We start from the raw sequence: 16,261 nt of genomic DNA on the forward strand, positions 1-16,261 counted from the left end.
GGTATATATACAAATTTGGTATTATTACTAATCATTGTACGGTCACATCGTATTGAATTTTAGATTTTTTCGAGTTGCGTCGCCTTGTTTTTTCGGTTTATACCAAAATAATTACTAAAATAAAATACGGTACTAATTTTGGCGGTCAGATTTCAAAGGATCTAAAGACAATTCTGATCCTCAGCAAACATGAAAGCTTTTAAAATTAAACAAGAACCCAAAATCAAGAAAGAGTTCTTGCAAGATAAGTCCGTGCGGCGACAGTACCACCAGCGTTACCGCTCAGAGTGGGAGAAGTTCCCCTCGTTTTCACACTGGCTTCAGCCCAGCCACGATGGTTACTCAGCTCACTGCAAGATTTGTGACGTGAATGTCCTTGCCAGGCTGGCATCCATCAAGCAGCATCATATTACACGAAAGCATCAAGAGGCTATGAAATGCAATGATTTTTTATGCAAGGTGAGACAGGTTATTCCATAACAATAGTCCATTTTCATTCAAAACAAACAAATTGTTATTCACCCCTATAACCTTGTTAGTTTCTTCATTAATCCTGATTATGTTTTTACAAAATTGCATTTAAAATAAAAACTTTCTTCTTATCTATATTCAAATTTCTGTTAATTTCTGCATGGTATATACCAGGGGTCAAACAAGATTTAAATTTTATGATTTAAATACTGCAATTGCAATAAATATTACTTGGGGGCATATATAAAAATACCAATCATGTAATTGAAACTTTTATTTTATTACAGAACTTAATTAAAGAAGAATTGGATGCGGTAATGCAGCTGCCTGAGAATACAAGAGCTTATACGACCAAGGGAAGCTCTAAGACGAAGACAAAGCCCAAAGCAAAGCCAAAGATCAAGACAGAGAAACATGAAGACCAAGTGGTCGATGAAGATCTGGCCTCAAACGATTCAATGTTAGACGACTTGCTAGGCGGTGAGCCTCTGGAGACAAAGTACATTCCAGAGGATGTTCTAATGGACGAAAACCTGGAACAGGAGGCACACATAGAAGAAGAAGTCTATGAAGAAATAAACAATAAGCAGGAACACGAAATTCACGATGAGTTTAACGAGGATCTACTATCTGAGGAAAACGTGATTAGCGAATTCGATCTGTTCGGCAAGAGCGTTGCACTTCAGCTAAATAATATGAGGCTGGAGGACGCGTTGATGTGCCAAGAGCGGCTACAAGTGGTACTCACAGAGTTCCGCCTTAAAATCCTTAAACGCAAGAGAGACGCAAAACGAGGATTTTAATCTTACTGTTTATATCAAGTGTTGTCTTATGTACATTATCCTTCTATGTTTTAAATAAAATAACTACTCTGCTTCTATTTCGTCAATAAATGATCGGCACTTTTGTTTTAGTACTTTGACGGCTTCCAGGAAGATTACCTCAGGCTTGAGGGCTCCCACTGACTCCACGGTGAAGATGTAGTGGTCTCGAACGCGGGCCAAGGTTACCGAGTCGTTTATTTGCGGATATCGGTATACGTTGCGGCTGCAGCTGTCGTATCGCGCATCCTTAACGTAAGCGCACTCATTCTCGTCAATACCGATCACTCCTGGCGAAAAGCAGCTCTGCAGCAGGTAAGCATCCTTGCCAGAGACCTCGCGGTTAAGTTTAATTTGCGGTAGTAAGCGGTATGTAGCTGTGGCAACCGGCGAGAACTTGGCATGATCTCGTCCAAGACCCTTAACCGCAACAAGACGTAGGTCCAACTCGTGTCCAGGTCGTAGCTGAGCAATAAGTATGTCATCGTGAATGCAACCCACACCCGTCTCGGTGTGTATCTGCGCCTGCTTGCCTTTTGGCAGCCACTTTAGGTGACCAGAGTATACCTTATGATTCTTGTAGATGTCATCAAAGTTTGATTGATCTTTGCCTGCATCCTTGCGCCGCGTACACTTCACCTTTAGCTCAAATTCCAGAGTGTCTTGCTCTGTTCCAGTCTCGCTACTCTCCTCCGTACGATAAGCGAATAAGCGGGGATCGGCCCGCAGGGGGAGTAGTCCCATTCGATGTGCCAGCACCTCATCCTGGATGATAGAAGTGTTATTGTAGATGTAGACCTTCTCAATAGCCATGCTGGGAACATCACTAAGCATCAGTCGTCGGAAGGCGTTAGCAATTGCAGGATAAACGCCGATCAGATCGAACTCCAACCCATCCTCGTCGTTCCTATAGGATACTCATGTTAAATCCAAAGAAAAAATTTAAATCGAATGAATAAACAAACCTAACGATAGCTATTTGAAGCTTGCTTTTAAACACCTCCATGTTGAACACCTCGTCGGCCAGACCATAGTCCTGCGGATCCTGTTTGACACGGTATTCTTCCATGTACAGCAAAGGCTGCTTTCGCCTTGAAGTTGACATTTTTATAAATATTTCTCAGTAAATAATCAAAAACCAAATCGTTGACCAGCACGTGTTGGAATCGAAAACCAAAGTGGAACTCATAACAATTTCATCACAAGTTGGCAGCACTGGTCGAGGTTTACAGTGACTGGCACGAGAAAAAGAAGCAGCAGGTCACCGGCGATATTTCAGTTCTCCAGAAGATTTACGTAAAACCTTAAAACTCCAGAAACTCTGACAAAGAATGTCCCGCTCCTTGCAACGTCTGTTGGGCGGCTGTCGTCGCTGGGCACAGCAACCGGTGGCACGTCACTTAGCCACTCCTGCAGATTCCACAAAAGGAAAAGGTCCCATCTCTTGGAAAAGTCTAGCGGTGATCGGAACTCTGGGTGCCGGCGGATTAGGTTTTATGCTTTACGTCAAAAGTGAGAAGGACGAAGCACGGATGAGGGAGCGAAAGCGTCAGCTGGGAAAGGCGGCAATTGGAGGAAAGTGGGAGCTGGTGGACTCTCAAGGTGCAGTGCGGAAATCCGAAGACTTCCTGGGGAAGTGGCTTCTCATATATTTCGGCTTCACCCACTGTCCTGATATTTGCCCCGACGAGCTGGAGAAAATGGCTGCCGTAGTGGACGAAGTTGGTGCGTTCATTAAAAAAACATATAAAACTCAAAACAATATCTAATCTTCGTAATCTTTTACAGAGAAATCCCCACAAACACCGGCTATACAGCCCATATTCATAACTGTGGACCCTGAGCGCGATTCAAAGGAGGTGGTGGGAAAATATGTAAAGGAGTTCTCCCCCAAGCTCCTAGGTCTCACGGGTACAGTGGACCAAATTCGTAATGTGTGCAAGGCCTTCCGGGTCTACTTCAGCTCCGGGCCGCGAGATGAGGACAACGACTACATTGTAGATCACACCATTATCATGTATTTAGTCAATCCGGACGGAGAATTTGTTGACTACTATGGACAAAATCGGGACAAGGACCAGTGCGTGGCCTCCATCATGGTCAACATTGCCAAGTGGAACTCGTTAAACAAAAAAGGCTGGTTCAGTTAGACGTGTTTAAATTCACAAAAGTTGTTTCGTTGTAATTTATATTTACCTATAACGTCTAACGTATAGAAAAAATTAAATAACATATTTAAATTTTTTATTGGGTCAAGTTGGCATTGCCTTGGGATTCATCGTTTTTCATTGCGCCAAGTTGGCAGCTCTTTTCGCGTGTGCTGCTGCGTGGATGTTGCAAAAATAATTGTTTTCTCGCAACAAATAACAACTAAATACAACATGGTGCGTTCCCAACGAAGTGTCTTATATTTTAAATACATAATAAATGAATCGCCGTGAAAATAAACCGAAACTAAGCGATTCAGCCGGTTAAAAAACGTTGCAGAAATTCTCCGCTAAACATAACCTTAAAAGCGGTTTCTATTTTCGAAATCATTTAATTTATTTGTTTTTTTTATTGTAGCGTCCTTTGATGCTTCAGGGCCACGAGCGTTCCATCACGCAAATCAAGTACAACCGCGAGGGCGACCTGCTCTTCTCCTGCTCCAAGGATCAGAAGCCTAATGTCTGGTACTCTCTCAATGGGGAGCGTCTGGGCACATACGATGGCCACCAGGGTGCCGTTTGGTGCTTGGATGTGGACTGGGAGAGCCGAAAGCTGATTACAGGCGCCGGTGACATGACCACGAAAATCTGGGACGTGGAATACGGTACCATTATCGCCTCAATCCCATCCAAATCGTCGGTGCGTACCAGCAACTTCAGCTTCTCGGGTAACCAGGCCGCCTACTCCACGGACAAGGCGATGGGACAAAGTTGTGAGCTGTTTATTATTGACGTTCGCAATGCCGACTCGTCCCTGGCTGAACAGGCACCTACACTACGTATCCCCATGACGGAATCCAAGATTACCTCAATGCTTTGGGGACCCTTGGACGAGACAATCATCACGGGTAAGTTCTTGAAATAGTATTCCAATCATATATTTCAATCATTAATATATTTTAGGTCACGATAACGGAAATATTGCTATCTGGGACATCCGTAAGGGACAGAAAGTTGTCGACTCTGGCAGTGACCACACCGCTGGAATTAACGACATGCAGTTGAGCAAGGATGGCACCATGTTTGTGACTGCCTCCAAGGACACCACTGCAAAGCTCTTCGACTCCGAGTCCCTCATGTGCCTGAAGACCTATAAGACGGAGCGTCCAGTAAACTCTGCCGCCATCAGCCCCATTCTAGACCATGTGGTTTTGGGCGGTGGCCAGGATGCTATGGAGGTGACCACTACTTCAACGAAGGCTGGCAAGTTCGACTCTCGCTTCTTCCATCTGATCTACGAGGAGGAGTTCGCTCGTTTGAAGGGCCATTTCGGTCCCATCAACAGTTTGGCCTTCCATCCCGACGGCAAGAGTTACGCCTCTGGCGGAGAAGACGGTTTCGTGCGTGTCCAGACATTCGATAGTACATACTTTGAAAACATCTTTGAGTAGTCCATATCCATATAGTCTGTATTAAAAAGCCAGGCCAGTGAAGATTGCACCCGTTTCTTGGGATTCGTTCACTGGCTACAAAAATGTTCGTGAGCTTAGGGAACTTTCAAATATACGCGAGAACGAAACGAAACGCATGTCATTTTTGATTGGATAACATTAAAGGGTAACAATATATTATATTCGAGAAAATAGAATGCTTGTGGAATTTTAAAAGAAGGAACGTTTCTTCTGTTTGACTGCGACCTGCTGGCCCTGCATTGCAGCCCACTGAGCCGGCGTCGGCAGGTATCCCGGCGGCGGCGGAGGAATAACTATAGTTTTTCCCACTTCAGCCCGCGAATCCAGATTAAGAACCAGAGGGGGGCCAGAGGTACCAGCTGCAGCTGAAGTGCTGGGTCCATATCCCGCTCCATAGGCCATTCCGTTAAGCGTAGGCTGTTGCTGGTGATGACTTATCATACCGTAATACTGATTATGTGTAGGTGGAGCAGGTCCTTGGTGAGTGTATCCTGCGGCGCCACCACTCCTTTGGCTCTCCTCATAAGATGGCGGCGGTGCACGCTGAAAGTATCCATATTTTAAATAGAATTTATTTTTCTCGACTTTAATTGATTCTTACCATAGCCATTTCATCCTTAGAGGCCACTTCATATGGGGGAGCAGATCCTCCGCTTGATAGAGAAGATTTTTGGGGGTTCGACATGGTATTTCGTTTTTCCGTCTTTGTTTTCCGCTTTGTTTACTTGAAACAACTGTGAATCACTATTCAGTGTTATCAGCAGGAAGAACAGCCATTTGGCTTTTTCTCGTTAAATATTTTTTGTTGATTAAAAATATGTTTTGGTTTTTAGGAAAAGAAGATCTTAAAGTTATTCATATTTTAACTAAATTATAGCAAATATTTGGTTTATTTATTTATGAAAAATTATTCCTAATATGTATACAGTCGTTTAATAAGTAGTATCCATCCCATTACTTTAGTAAATCTTGAATAATTTTTTATAATGTTAAATAATTTTGTGTATATTTTTAATATTTGAGCATCTCTACCATAAACTATCGTGAATGAGCTGCCAACTCTGGTGGCGGACCATTCACTCCAAACCAGCTGATTCTTCCAATCGGGAAGAAGAAGAGCGGCGTGATAATTTTGTTGGTCTGACCAAAATCAAGGAAATTATTGTTAAATTGCCTCGTAAAGACTGTCACCAGTAGTTTTTAGCTAATAGAACCCGAGATCTGATAAGTGGTTCCTTCCAAAATGGCTCATGCCACTCCGCAGGTGAGTTTGTGCACAAAACCATTGCTAGAGGCATTGCTGTGACGCAATAGCTTTACCAGCTTTTGCAAGAAATCGAATAACAAATGTTTAAATTGTCCTACAGGGCGTTAAGTTTCTGAACGGATGGAAACGTCCGGGCCGGTTTGACAAGGGACTGGGTGCCCAACTGCCCGAGGCGTACCGCAAGTTCTGGCGCGAATGGAAGCTTACGACTCCGGCTGCCGTTCACTACATCCCCAAGGACCAGGAATGGCAGCGGGATGAGGTGACGCACGCCATTATACCTGTGCAGAATATTCCACTGCCACTAATTGACACGCCGGAATCGCACCAAGGCATCTGGGGCGGTGAAGCTGTCATCAAGGGATTTCAAAAGCGCCAACAAACGAAACGTCGTGTCCCTCACTTTTGGGTACCGAATTTGAGACGCTCTGTTGTCCATAGCCATGTTTTAGATTCCTACATGTCCGTAGTGGTTACGGAGCGAACGTTGGAACAGATCCATGAGTGCCACGGATTCGATCACTACCTCCTCAAGAACAGGGCTTGCGATCTTCGCTCCGCCCTGGCCTTGAAGCTTAAACGCGAAGTACTGCAGGCTCTGCAGAAGGGTGTTCCGGCGCTGGCGGATGAGCCCGACCGTCAGCAGGAGGTGCTCAAAGAATACGGAAGGTATTTGGAGCCGTATACGGCCGAGGAAATCGACTGGTACGGCCACACTTACCTCGAGGCCATCCGTAAGCTGCAGAAGCAGCTGCGCGAAGCTGAGAAAGTCAAGCCTCACAAGGTGGAATTCCGCAGCAAGCTCATTGAGCAGTTGCGGCAGGCGGGTATTAGTGAGGCTGGAAAGCTGGAGCAGACGGATTCACAAGCAGGATCCTCCGTAGAGCATAAGGATGCGGATATTGAGGCATTAACAAAGCTGTAAGTATAAAAACCTACATTTCTTCAGAAAGATAAAGGAATGCTGATTTCTCAATCATTTCAGGGAATCTTCGCCGTCCTCCAGTTGGCTCTCCAAGATCAATCCTTTTGGCAAAAAAGAGACCTAGGTCAGTTGCTCTCGTTTTGTTTTTGATTTGTGTTTAGCCTTGAATAAAAAAGAAACCATTTCCGAAATGTATCGACCTTATTATTCTGTAGTTTACACTTTAAACGTATTTATTGAAAATATTCGTTAGAATGGTGAATTTTTATAAAAACAATTAAGATTACACTGAAAACGTACGCTCAAAGTAGAAAAGGAATGATTGCAAAATCCCAGATAATACAGAAATACACATACAATACATACACACACGATGGAATCCAGATCCAGGTCCACTTTAAAGGCTTACGACTATATTTAAATGATAGCTCTGGAAGCGGTAAGAGAGCTTTGTGCCGTTTTTGTCACCATTCTGGCAGGCATTCCCTATGCAATGGGGTTCTTTTTCATTAGCTCGATGTCGGCCTGCATCATGTCCTTGACCAATTCTGAGAAGCTCACCTTGGGCGTCCAGTTGAGCTCCCGCTTGGCCTTTGACGCGTCACCAAGCAAAAGATCCACCTCAGTGGGGCGGAAATACTTTGGATTAATACGCACACGAACAATGCCGGTGCTGGCCTCTATGCCCACTTCATCTACACCCTTTCCCTGCCACGATATCTCGCGTCCAATATGTTTGAACGCCGCTTCCACAAACTCGCGCACACTGTGCGTTTCTCCAGTGGCGATAACATAGTCAGAGGGCGAATCACGCTGCAACATCATCCACATGGCCTCTACGTAATCGCTAGCATGTCCCCAGTCGCGCTTAGAGTCTAGATTTCCCAGCTCAAAATACTCCATTTGGTTGAGTAAAATTTTAGCAACGCTTCGAGTAATTTTTCTAGTGACAAAGTTCTCTCCACGTCGCGGGCTTTCGTGGTTGAAGAGGATGCCATTACAGGCATACATGTTGTAGGCCTCACGGTAGTTAATAACGATCCAAAACCCATACATCTTTGCGCAAGCTATGAAGGAAACAACTAGTTAGTTAAAAATTTTAGTTAATTAAACCACCTCACCATAAGGAGACCTTGGATAAAAGGGCGTTTGTTCGTTCTGGGGCGTCTCCACAACTTTGCCGTACAACTCTGACGTGGAGGCCTGGTAGAACCTAACGTTCTTCTCCATGCCACAAGTACGAATGGCATCCAGAATTCGCAATGTACCCACGGCGTCTACTTCCGCCGTATATTCGCTCAAGTCAAAGGATACCTTTACATGCGATTGTGCTGCCAAATTGTAGATTTCTGTCGGTTTCACCGTGTTGATGATCTTCACCAGGCTACTGCTGTCGGTCATGTCGCCATAGTGGAGCTTCATTCGACCCCCCTTGTGCGCCTTGGGATCCGCATACAAGTGTTCAATACGGGTGGTGTTAAAAGTGCTAGCCCGCCGTATAATACCGTGCACTTCGTAGTCCTTTTTGAGTAGAAACTCCGCCAAATAGGATCCATCCTGGTGAATCATGCAAAGATAGAAACATTAAAACTGGTGACACGTAGGAAGGACACGTAAACAAGGGATGGGTAGATTTATCATTGGTTCATCAAATAAAACGACAACCGTGACTAATCCATTTACATTCGTTTACACACCTGGCCCGTTATGCCGGTTATCAGCGCTACTTTATCACGGGGTCCACCTGCGTCTCCGGAACCTGCCGAATTTCCATTCTGCTCTTTACTTCCATTGCTGCTGCTGTCCGTGCGAAGTTTTTTGCTTTCCGTGGCCCCATCGCTGGTCGACATGTTAATGAGAGTTTAAGTGAAATACAAATCCAAATATGTGGTTTTTGAGTCGATGTTGCCGGGGAGGGTAGATTGTTATTGTTAATTAGAGTTTTAGTATATAAATGGTATATCCGAAATGGTATATACGCCCTGTGTGACCGCACGACCTCACGAGGATGGTATTTCCGTTGCAGAGTCATCCGGTCATACTGGGGCAACAAAATGAAATGTAAAGTGAAGCAAAATCGTAAATATTAGGAAATTTGGCCATTCGGAAGCCCCGAGAGCTTGTTGAGTTGCGAGGCAGACACGAATTAAATTGCATTTAACCTCGTAGTCGAGAAGATACCAAATACTCAAGCCTGGAGCCGGCTGGACGAGAAGAAAAAAGTGAAAACTACAGCTGCCTCTTACCCGAGTTAGACCCGCGATTGGTGCCATGTCAGCTCCGCTGGCCAGAAATTGGCCGTATATATGGCAACAGCTGAACGCCCTGCTCCATAACACGTCCCCGGTCATCACACTAATATGCGTGGTGACCACCTTCGGCTACCTGCTTTCCTTCTCGGAGACCGCCATCCTGCTTCTGAGCGTCACGCCCGGTTACATCCTGCCCAACGGCAAGTTCTGGATATGGACCGCCTTCACGTTCTGCTTCATCGAGCTGCACTGGTGGGAGGTGGCTGTCGACGTGGTGACCGTGGGTCTATGCGGAAAGATGCTGGAGCCGTTGTGGGGGCAGCTGGAGATGTTCAAGTTCTTCGCCTTGAGCAATTTTGGGGTGTCGTTGCTGACAACCATTTACTACCTTTTCTACTACATGGTAACCAAAAATCCGACTATACTCTTCGACGTTCACATTCATGGATTGGCTGGATACGTGGCCGGCATTTGTGTTGCTGTACGTCAGATAATGCCCGATCACCTGATCTTCAAGACACGCTACGGACGTTTGACCAACAGGTAAGATTCTTGAAAAAAAGTATAAACCTTTTTTCTGTTCTAAAAATACAGTTCTAATATTCAATTATCATTTTAGAAACGTTCCTCTCACGGTTTTGATTATGGCCATTATCTCATGGGCTGTTGGTCTATTGGACGGCACATATCCGGCCATGTTTGCTTCCGGATCTTTGGTCTCTTGGATCTATTTACGTTTCTACCAACACCATCCAAATGGGCGAGGGGACAGCTCAGAAAGCTTCACATTTGTCAGCTTCTTCCCGAATGTGACGCAGCCGTTTATCAGCGTTCTGGTTAATCCCATTTATAATTGCTGCTTGCGGGCGGGCGTGGTAAAGACGCCCACGCCGCTCCGAACGATATCCACTTCCAGCTTGTCGTCAATATCCGTACAAATGCCGGGAGTAGATCCGCACGATATTGAGCGTAGGCGGTAAGTGAATAAAAATAATTGCAATAACTCGGTGATTACCATAATGTTATTTTTAGACAAATCGCATTGAAGGCTCTGAGTGAACGTCTTAAGGCTACAGACTCCACCAAGCATACGCAGCTTCCCAAGTCTTTTCCGCAGCAGCAGCAGTTGCAGCATCATTCGCAACACCATCATTCGCCCCACCAGCAGCACAAGCACCAAGGTCACAGTCATAGCCACGGTGCAGGACATAGTCATAGCCACGGTGCTGGGCATAGTCATAGCCACGGAGGCGGACATGGTCATAGTCACGGGCCTGGGCCCGTTCAGACACCGCAGCCTGATTTCCTGAAGCCCACCAGCAGCTCCGGACAGCTGCCCATCACAACGGCACGAGCGGAGCCGCGCATGATCAGCACCATGAGTCCAATCGCAATACCAATGCCGGCGCCACCGCCTAAGGAAGGAACCGGTTCGGCATCGTCGGCCGGAGCCGAAGCAACACTTATTAATCTAGACGACGTCCCTTCCACGTCCTCGACGGCCTAGACAGTGATTTTTTTCAAAACATAAATTAATATTTTGATATTTAAACGAATGATCCAATGATTTAAGCCCCGTTTTTTTGTATGGTTCTCCAAAAAGTATGTTAGCTTGACCACCTTGTAATTACCGTTCGTGTGTTTTGTAGTGTCCTGTAGATTTGCTTGCTTGCTGCGCACATCGCCGGCCGTTATCTTTACAAACAATGAATTAATAACGAGAAAGAATACCTTCCAGGCGAAATGTAGAGTCTTTACAATATGTAGATGCATACTTTCTGTTGTAGTCCTTACATTTAAATGAAAATAATGCTTTATTTAGTTGATAACTGTAAATATATTTAAAAAGCTAAAATTATTTTGTGTTTGATGTATGGTTGCATTTAAGCATTTATAAATAAATTAAAATTTATTATTTTGAAATGATAAAGTTTTCAAAAAGTGGTCTAACAGTTATTTTCAGTGTTCAAAAACGTTATAAGGGAAACATGAAACGCGTTAGGCATAACCCACAATCGACTACCCTCTGGCCGCACTGCGTCGTGTTATTGATTGTGCAGTGTATTATTTTGTTTAGTTTGTTTACCGACTGCCAGCTTCATTTGATCTAAATTAAAGCCACGTGTACTTTACCAAATCACCCATAAGGGCAAAAACGATGCTGCCATAGATAGTAGAAAAAAGGGAGAGCTGTGAAATAAAAAACTTGATCAGGAGACGGTTACAGGGTGTCTCTTCGGATATGGGTCGCCACAATTACAATTCCCATCAGCAGACAAATGTGCGGCGCCACCGAAACGGTTAGTAATGCGTTAACTAAAAGCCTCCAAAAGCAAAAATCCGGGCACTGCGATTGATAAGAAAAAGAAGGCAAATGACTGCGATAAGGAGTGGCAGCGGAAAAGCACAAACACACCAAAAGCGCACACATATATGCGCCAGTGTATGTAAACAATGTATTTGTTATCGCAGTTTCGTTCCGTTTTGGCTTTTTTATGGTTTTTTGCTGTTTTAACATATTTGCAGCTTTGTGGCAAAAACAAAAACTAAACAAACCGGCCTAGCATGGAATTTGTATATAACTTTTGCTTTTTCGTCAATTCTTGACTTATTTAAATGCCATAACCTTTCCAACAACCCACCCGTATAACCCACTTAACTAGTTTGTAAGCCCCAATGGGAACTCGTTTATCAGGAACTGGACTAAAATTGTATATAATATATATATAAGACATACCTGTAAATGTATAACTATATATGTATAAAGGAGGGACCGCCCTTAAGTGTTTCCTTGTTTCTGTGGACTATGTGGAGCAACCGCTTACTTTCACAAAACCAAGTCTCAGGGTCGTTTGGATTCGGTTTCGATTTTGATATTTTGCTTTGCATTTGCAACACGCAAATATGCCCCGCAGCTTTTTCAGCGATGGCTATTGCTGCAGTCCCCCAGTCCGAGTAGCGTCCACAACAAAGTCGAGTAATCAAGCGAAGCAACAAGTTTAGGATTCGACTTGGCGATACCCTTATGAATGAGTACCTAGTCGTTTGATTGATAAGCAAATAATGGAATTCCCCCTTACACGTATCAATTCCCGCTAAAAATCATTATCAAGTGATTCAGGTACCCAGTCTCGAAGATGCTTGGAACTAAAGATGTTTTTAAAATAATTAGAATTACTGATATTTCAGAGACCTCCACTTTTGGTAGAGTATCCCCCAAACAACTGGCATGGCCATGTTAATATGCGCCTGCAAAATACGTTAAGAGAAACACACTCGTACACACACTTGCACCCGAAAAACATACCCATATAACCAGCGCACGAGCGACTGCCATTCCACGACAGACAGACTGACGGACAGAGACAGATGGAGGAGGCGAAGACAGCGACGGCAGCTCCACTTGGAGCAAGAAAAACCACTGAGGGCGATCGCTGGCGCTCAGTTGAGCTTTGGTAACCACGTATAACGGTTCGCAATCAAATAAAAAAGCGTTGTCATTTTATCGCGCTCGCCAAATATCAGTAGTCAGTAGCGTTTGAGAAAAGTACATACATCCACACACCTGGGGAGCCTGGAGAGGAACTCCATTAGCTAAATAAACAACTCATACTTTGTTCTTTCGAAAACTTTCAGCTGGCGGTGCCACATCCAAGTCCACGATAGCAACAAAGCCTTCGCTCAGTATGACGGACTACCTGACGCTGCACTCGCGCCTCGCCCAGGTGGGCCAGGAGCATCTACTCAAGTTCTGGCCGGAGCTAACAAACGACGAACGCATCCAGCTGGTGCAGGACATCGAGGAGCTGAATCTGGACGAGATCAAGAAGTACTTCGACCGGGCCACCGTCTCAATGAACGAGAACGGCATCAAGCTGGATGATCGCCTGCAGCCGCTGCCGGAGGGCAAGCTGATTTCCATTGCTCGATCCCCGGAGGAGAAGCTATCGGCCTACAGGGATGAGGGACTTCGGCAGATCAGTCAGGGACACGTCGCTGTGCTGCTTATGGCAGGTGGACAAGGTATGTTGTATAATTTTGGGGGAAATCCGCAAAGACACACTTGTGTTTGGATAGAAACTTATGGGTTTCTTGAGCAAGAAAATTATTCATTTTTTTAAAAAAAAGTATCTCAAGGGTATAACTATCTTTTCTGCATGTTTACGGGTTGTTTTTGTGCACTTCGATACATGTGTATATATATCCGTATATTTGGCTTGTACCCTATCTGTTTGCTTTCATATAAAGTGAGATATTTTTATCATTCCACAATCACTCGCCCACAACTATAAACTGAAATGAAGCAACACACAACTTCAGCAAATCATTTGATTTGGGTTTGTGTGTGTGTTCCTTGATGAAAAACCTAATTAACTTGATATAAAAAATGCTCCACCACACAAACCATCTCAATCTGCTGCCCACTCATGCAGCTGCACTGGAATTGTAATTGTAATTGTAATTGTAATTGTAATTCCGTGTGCAAGACAAAAAAAAAAAAACAAAAGAAAAGATACAATAAATAAGTAAATAAAACCCGCCAAGCCAGTAGCAATTTTAAGCCATTCTTATGGGCAGGCGTTGCCTTTCGCTGCCTGCTTGGGCAGTGCTCTTTCAAGACGGCATTTGACATTTCCTTGCCGCTCCACGAGCCACAGATTGGTGGGTGCAGTCCACTCACGTAATTGCCTTAACGGAAAATAAAACAAAACAAATGTAAGTTGGGGGCAGGGCAATAAAATCTCTTCGTTTCGAGTTGTATTTCTATCACGTTTTTGTTACAGAGTGTACTTAGATAGTGGCACAATTCCTAAGAACTTAGGGTTTAGAGTGGGCGATTCTCTTCCGAGCCGATAAGCGTTATATTGAACATATACCTACCTTAGCTGATAATTAAAAACCGGTAGTAGTTGGTCCGACCTTAAGCCAAGCCGCTTATGAATGTTTAAATGGGCGCGGACAAAAGCCGAAATACGTAAGAGCGGAACAATGGTCGAAAAAAGAAACATGTTTTTAAGGCCAACCGGGTGGGAAATCAAAAAATGTTGCAGTTCTTGTTAATGAATGATTAATCGTTTCAGAGATGCGGGTAGAGTATATGTTTTAAGATAACATTTTTTTAGCAAAATGACTTTTTATTAAAAATCTCTTAATTTATAGGCACACGACTTGGTTTCGATCATCCAAAGGGTATGTACGACGTGGGACTACAGTCCAAGAAGACTCTATTCCGCATCCAGGCCGAGCGCATTCTTAGGCTGGAGGAGCTGGCTCACCATGCCACCGGTCAACGTGGCTACATCACCTGGTACATCATGACGTCGGAGCACACCGTGCAACCAACTGAAGACTACTTTGTTGCCCACAACTACTTCGGCCTGAAGGCAGAGAACGTGCTGCTGTTTGAACAGGGATCGCTACCGTGCTTCGAATACGATGGACGCATCATTTTGGACGAGAAGCATCGTGTGGCGCGTGCACCAGACGGCAACGGAGGCATCTACCGGGCGATGAAGCGCCAGGGCATACTCGACGACATGCAGAAGCGTGGTGTACTCTACCTACACGCCCACAGCGTTGACAATATCCTGATCAAGGTGGCCGATCCAGTTTTCATTGGTTACTGTGTCCAGGAGAAGGCCGATTGTGCCGCCAAGGTGGTGGAGAAGGCGTCGCCCAATGAGGCCGTGGGCGTAGTGGCCATCGTAGATGGCAAGTACCAGGTGGTGGAGTATAGTGAAATATCGGCCAAGACGGCCGAGATGCGCAACTCCGACGGACGATTGACCTTTAGTGCCGGAAATATATGTAACCACTTCTTTAGCGCCAACTTCCTTCAGAAGATCGGCAACACATTTGAGCAGGAGCTGAAGCTGCACGTGGCCAAAAAGAAGATTCCCTTTGTTGACAATGCCGGCAAGCGTTTGACGCCCGAAAAGCCAAATGGCATTAAAATTGAAAAGTTTGTGTTCGACGTATTCGAGTTCGCACAGAAATTTGTGGCCATGGAGGTGCCTCGCGACGAAGAGTTTAGTGCTCTGAAAAACGCTGACAACGCTGGAAAGGATTGCCCCAGTACAGCCCGGCAGGACCTTCATAGGCTGCACAAGAAGTATATTGAAAGTGCCGGCGGCATCGTGCACGGAGACATCTGCGAAATCTCTCCGTTCGTCACCTATGCCGGCGAGAATCTCGCCTCGCAGGTCGAGGGCAAGTCGTTCAGCAGTCCCGTCTACCTACGGGACACCCGCGATCCCCCGCACGGGCACCTTTAATAAACTAGGATGCAGTGCCGCCACATAGACTGATGGAGGACGGATAGTAGTTGATTTGATTATTTGTAAATTTAACGTTTTCCGTTTTGAGTGTTATGATTCCCACACCATAGGTAGAGCACGGAAATTCCATTGATTTCAGTACTTAAAGGAGACTTGTAAAAATTTGTTACCTATTGTGTCCGTTGTTTTTTTCGTTTTTGGCAATAATTGTGCAATCATAATGTGAATATATACAATATATATAGAATAATATAAATATTTTAATATGTTGTAAAATACAAAATTATAAGTATAATCAAACGAGTTGTTTTTCATTTCTTTGTAATCAAGGCACAAGAAAAGGTAAATAATAACCAATCCCATATGTGGACAGGTGCCAATGTATATTTACAAGGCTTTTGAGTCGATATCAGTTTTTATATGTTTATATTTGAGCGAAAAGTGGGGGATTTTATTCTTTATTCTTTAGAACAGACCTCTTAGCTATCCTATTTTATTTAAGTACTTATAGCCTTTGCAAAAAGTTATACTATTCTACTAGATTGTCACAAAGGAAGTTTTACTGTAAAGTAAAGGAGTACACATTATTATATCACTTATTTTAAATTGAATCACTTTAGTTCAAAAG

General features: G+C 44.3%; 9 protein-coding genes across 11 annotated transcripts; 6 read left to right on the plus strand and 3 right to left on the minus strand.

Moving 5' to 3' along the window:
• The first annotated feature begins 25 nt into the window (after window positions 1-25).
• On the plus strand, window positions 26-1,364 carry l(2)05714 (lethal (2) 05714). The gene is made up of 2 exons (XM_017240106.3): window positions 26-459; window positions 759-1,364. Exons 1-2 carry the CDS (start codon window positions 190-192, stop codon window positions 1,272-1,274), a joined length of 786 nt encoding a protein of 261 aa, XP_017095595.2. The 5' UTR covers window positions 26-189; the 3' UTR covers window positions 1,275-1,364.
• On the minus strand, window positions 1,269-2,397 carry Polr1C (RNA polymerase I and III subunit C). Its single transcript, XM_017240101.3, has 2 exons — window positions 2,258-2,397; window positions 1,269-2,199 (listed from the first exon to the last, which is right to left on the minus strand). The coding sequence occupies exons 1-2, from the start codon at window positions 2,395-2,397 to the stop codon at window positions 1,338-1,340; spliced, it is 1,002 nt and encodes a 333-aa protein (XP_017095590.2). The 3' UTR covers window positions 1,269-1,337.
• Window positions 2,398-2,623: 226 nt separating this feature from the next.
• On the plus strand, window positions 2,624-3,526 carry Scox (Synthesis of cytochrome c oxidase). The gene is made up of 2 exons (XM_017240107.3): window positions 2,624-3,017; window positions 3,081-3,526. Exons 1-2 carry the CDS (start codon window positions 2,624-2,626, stop codon window positions 3,440-3,442), a joined length of 756 nt encoding a protein of 251 aa, XP_017095596.2. The 3' UTR covers window positions 3,443-3,526.
• eIF3i (eukaryotic translation initiation factor 3 subunit i) lies at window positions 3,526-5,023 on the plus strand. Its single transcript, XM_017240102.3, has 3 exons — window positions 3,526-3,676; window positions 3,858-4,347; window positions 4,403-5,023. Exons 1-3 carry the CDS (start codon window positions 3,674-3,676, stop codon window positions 4,888-4,890), a joined length of 981 nt encoding a protein of 326 aa, XP_017095591.2. The 5' UTR covers window positions 3,526-3,673; the 3' UTR covers window positions 4,891-5,023.
• Window positions 5,024-5,032: 9 nt separating this feature from the next.
• On the minus strand, window positions 5,033-5,672 carry LOC108124444 (DAZ-associated protein 2). The gene is made up of 2 exons (XM_017240108.3): window positions 5,513-5,672; window positions 5,033-5,454 (listed from the first exon to the last, which is right to left on the minus strand). Exons 1-2 carry the CDS (start codon window positions 5,594-5,596, stop codon window positions 5,101-5,103), a joined length of 438 nt encoding a protein of 145 aa, XP_017095597.2. The 5' UTR covers window positions 5,597-5,672; the 3' UTR covers window positions 5,033-5,100.
• Window positions 5,673-5,988: 316 nt separating this feature from the next.
• Window positions 5,989-7,294, plus strand: mRpL28 (mitochondrial ribosomal protein L28). Its single transcript, XM_017240105.3, has 3 exons — window positions 5,989-6,175; window positions 6,279-7,099; window positions 7,164-7,294. The coding sequence occupies exons 1-3, from the start codon at window positions 6,155-6,157 to the stop codon at window positions 7,225-7,227; spliced, it is 906 nt and encodes a 301-aa protein (XP_017095594.1). The 5' UTR covers window positions 5,989-6,154; the 3' UTR covers window positions 7,228-7,294.
• Window positions 7,295-7,318: 24 nt separating this feature from the next.
• On the minus strand, window positions 7,319-9,046 carry Gmd (GDP-mannose 4,6 dehydratase). Its single transcript, XM_017240100.3, has 3 exons — window positions 8,801-9,046; window positions 8,225-8,660; window positions 7,319-8,170 (listed from the first exon to the last, which is right to left on the minus strand). The coding sequence occupies exons 1-3, from the start codon at window positions 8,951-8,953 to the stop codon at window positions 7,590-7,592; spliced, it is 1,170 nt and encodes a 389-aa protein (XP_017095589.3). The 5' UTR covers window positions 8,954-9,046; the 3' UTR covers window positions 7,319-7,589.
• Window positions 9,047-9,134: 88 nt separating this feature from the next.
• Window positions 9,135-11,210, plus strand: LOC108124435 (transmembrane protein 115). The gene is made up of 3 exons (XM_017240099.3): window positions 9,135-9,898; window positions 9,975-10,331; window positions 10,388-11,210. Exons 1-3 carry the CDS (start codon window positions 9,375-9,377, stop codon window positions 10,860-10,862), a joined length of 1,356 nt encoding a protein of 451 aa, XP_017095588.2. The 5' UTR covers window positions 9,135-9,374; the 3' UTR covers window positions 10,863-11,210.
• A 161-nt stretch (window positions 11,211-11,371) lies between these two features.
• mmy (UDP-N-acetylglucosamine pyrophosphorylase mmy) lies at window positions 11,372-15,933 on the plus strand. 3 transcript variants are annotated; one of them, XM_017240096.3, is made up of 3 exons: window positions 11,372-11,655; window positions 12,992-13,378; window positions 14,516-15,933. In XM_017240096.3, exons 1-3 carry the CDS (start codon window positions 11,598-11,600, stop codon window positions 15,628-15,630), a joined length of 1,560 nt encoding a protein of 519 aa, XP_017095585.2. In that variant the 5' UTR covers window positions 11,372-11,597; the 3' UTR covers window positions 15,631-15,933. The 3 variants fall into 3 exon arrangements, with proteins under 3 accessions (XP_017095585.2, XP_017095586.2, XP_017095587.2); XM_017240097.3 differs by lacking the exon at window positions 11,372-11,655 and adding an exon at window positions 12,752-12,902; XM_017240098.3 differs by lacking the exon at window positions 11,372-11,655 and adding an exon at window positions 12,801-12,882.
• Window positions 15,934-16,261: the final 328 nt, after the last annotated feature.

This window comes from Drosophila bipectinata, chromosome 2L (assembly GCF_030179905.1).
Source record: "Drosophila bipectinata strain 14024-0381.07 chromosome 2L, DbipHiC1v2, whole genome shotgun sequence".
Lineage (NCBI taxonomy): Eukaryota > Metazoa > Arthropoda > Insecta > Diptera > Drosophilidae > Drosophila > Drosophila bipectinata.

Excerpts from the sequence above, each read along its gene's own strand:
- mmy (XM_017240096.3), top strand. The coding sequence starts at position 11,598 with ATGGGTCGCCACAATTACAATTCCCATCAGCAGACAAATGTGCGGCGC. Across the intron at positions 11,656-12,991 it reads TGTGCGGCGCCACCGAAACG|CTGGCGGTGCCACATCCAAG; the intron begins GTTAGTAATGCG and ends GAAAACTTTCAG. Across the intron at positions 13,379-14,515 it reads GCTTATGGCAGGTGGACAAG|GCACACGACTTGGTTTCGAT; the intron begins GTATGTTGTATA and ends CTTAATTTATAG.
- Polr1C (XM_017240101.3), bottom strand. The coding sequence starts at position 2,397 with ATGTCAACTTCAAGGCGAAAGCAGCCTTTGCTGTACATGGAAGAATAC. Across the intron at positions 2,200-2,257 it reads CTTCAAATAGCTATCGTTAG|GAACGACGAGGATGGGTTGG; the intron begins GTTTGTTTATTC and ends AGTATCCTATAG.
- LOC108124435 (XM_017240099.3), top strand. The coding sequence starts at position 9,375 with ATGTCAGCTCCGCTGGCCAGAAATTGGCCGTATATATGGCAACAGCTG. Across the intron at positions 9,899-9,974 it reads TACGGACGTTTGACCAACAG|AAACGTTCCTCTCACGGTTT; the intron begins GTAAGATTCTTG and ends TTATCATTTTAG. Across the intron at positions 10,332-10,387 it reads CACGATATTGAGCGTAGGCG|ACAAATCGCATTGAAGGCTC; the intron begins GTAAGTGAATAA and ends TGTTATTTTTAG.
- Scox (XM_017240107.3), top strand. The coding sequence starts at position 2,624 with ATGTCCCGCTCCTTGCAACGTCTGTTGGGCGGCTGTCGTCGCTGGGCA. Across the intron at positions 3,018-3,080 it reads TGCCGTAGTGGACGAAGTTG|AGAAATCCCCACAAACACCG; the intron begins GTGCGTTCATTA and ends AATCTTTTACAG.
- mRpL28 (XM_017240105.3), top strand. The coding sequence starts at position 6,155 with ATGGCTCATGCCACTCCGCAG. Across the intron at positions 6,176-6,278 it reads TGGCTCATGCCACTCCGCAG|GGCGTTAAGTTTCTGAACGG; the intron begins GTGAGTTTGTGC and ends ATTGTCCTACAG. Across the intron at positions 7,100-7,163 it reads ATTGAGGCATTAACAAAGCT|GGAATCTTCGCCGTCCTCCA; the intron begins GTAAGTATAAAA and ends CAATCATTTCAG.
- eIF3i (XM_017240102.3), top strand. Across the intron at positions 4,348-4,402 it reads GGACGAGACAATCATCACGG|GTCACGATAACGGAAATATT; the intron begins GTAAGTTCTTGA and ends AATATATTTTAG.
- LOC108124444 (XM_017240108.3), bottom strand. The coding sequence starts at position 5,596 with ATGTCGAACCCCCAAAAATCTTCTCTATCAAGCGGAGGATCTGCTCCC. Across the intron at positions 5,455-5,512 it reads CTAAGGATGAAATGGCTATG|CGTGCACCGCCGCCATCTTA; the intron begins GTAAGAATCAAT and ends GGATACTTTCAG.
- Gmd (XM_017240100.3), bottom strand. The coding sequence starts at position 8,953 with ATGTCGACCAGCGATGGGGCCACGGAAAGCAAAAAACTTCGCACGGAC. Across the intron at positions 8,661-8,800 it reads TAACCGGCATAACGGGCCAG|GATGGATCCTATTTGGCGGA; the intron begins GTGTGTAAACGA and ends ATGATTCACCAG. Across the intron at positions 8,171-8,224 it reads TTATCCAAGGTCTCCTTATG|CTTGCGCAAAGATGTATGGG; the intron begins GTGAGGTGGTTT and ends TTTCCTTCATAG.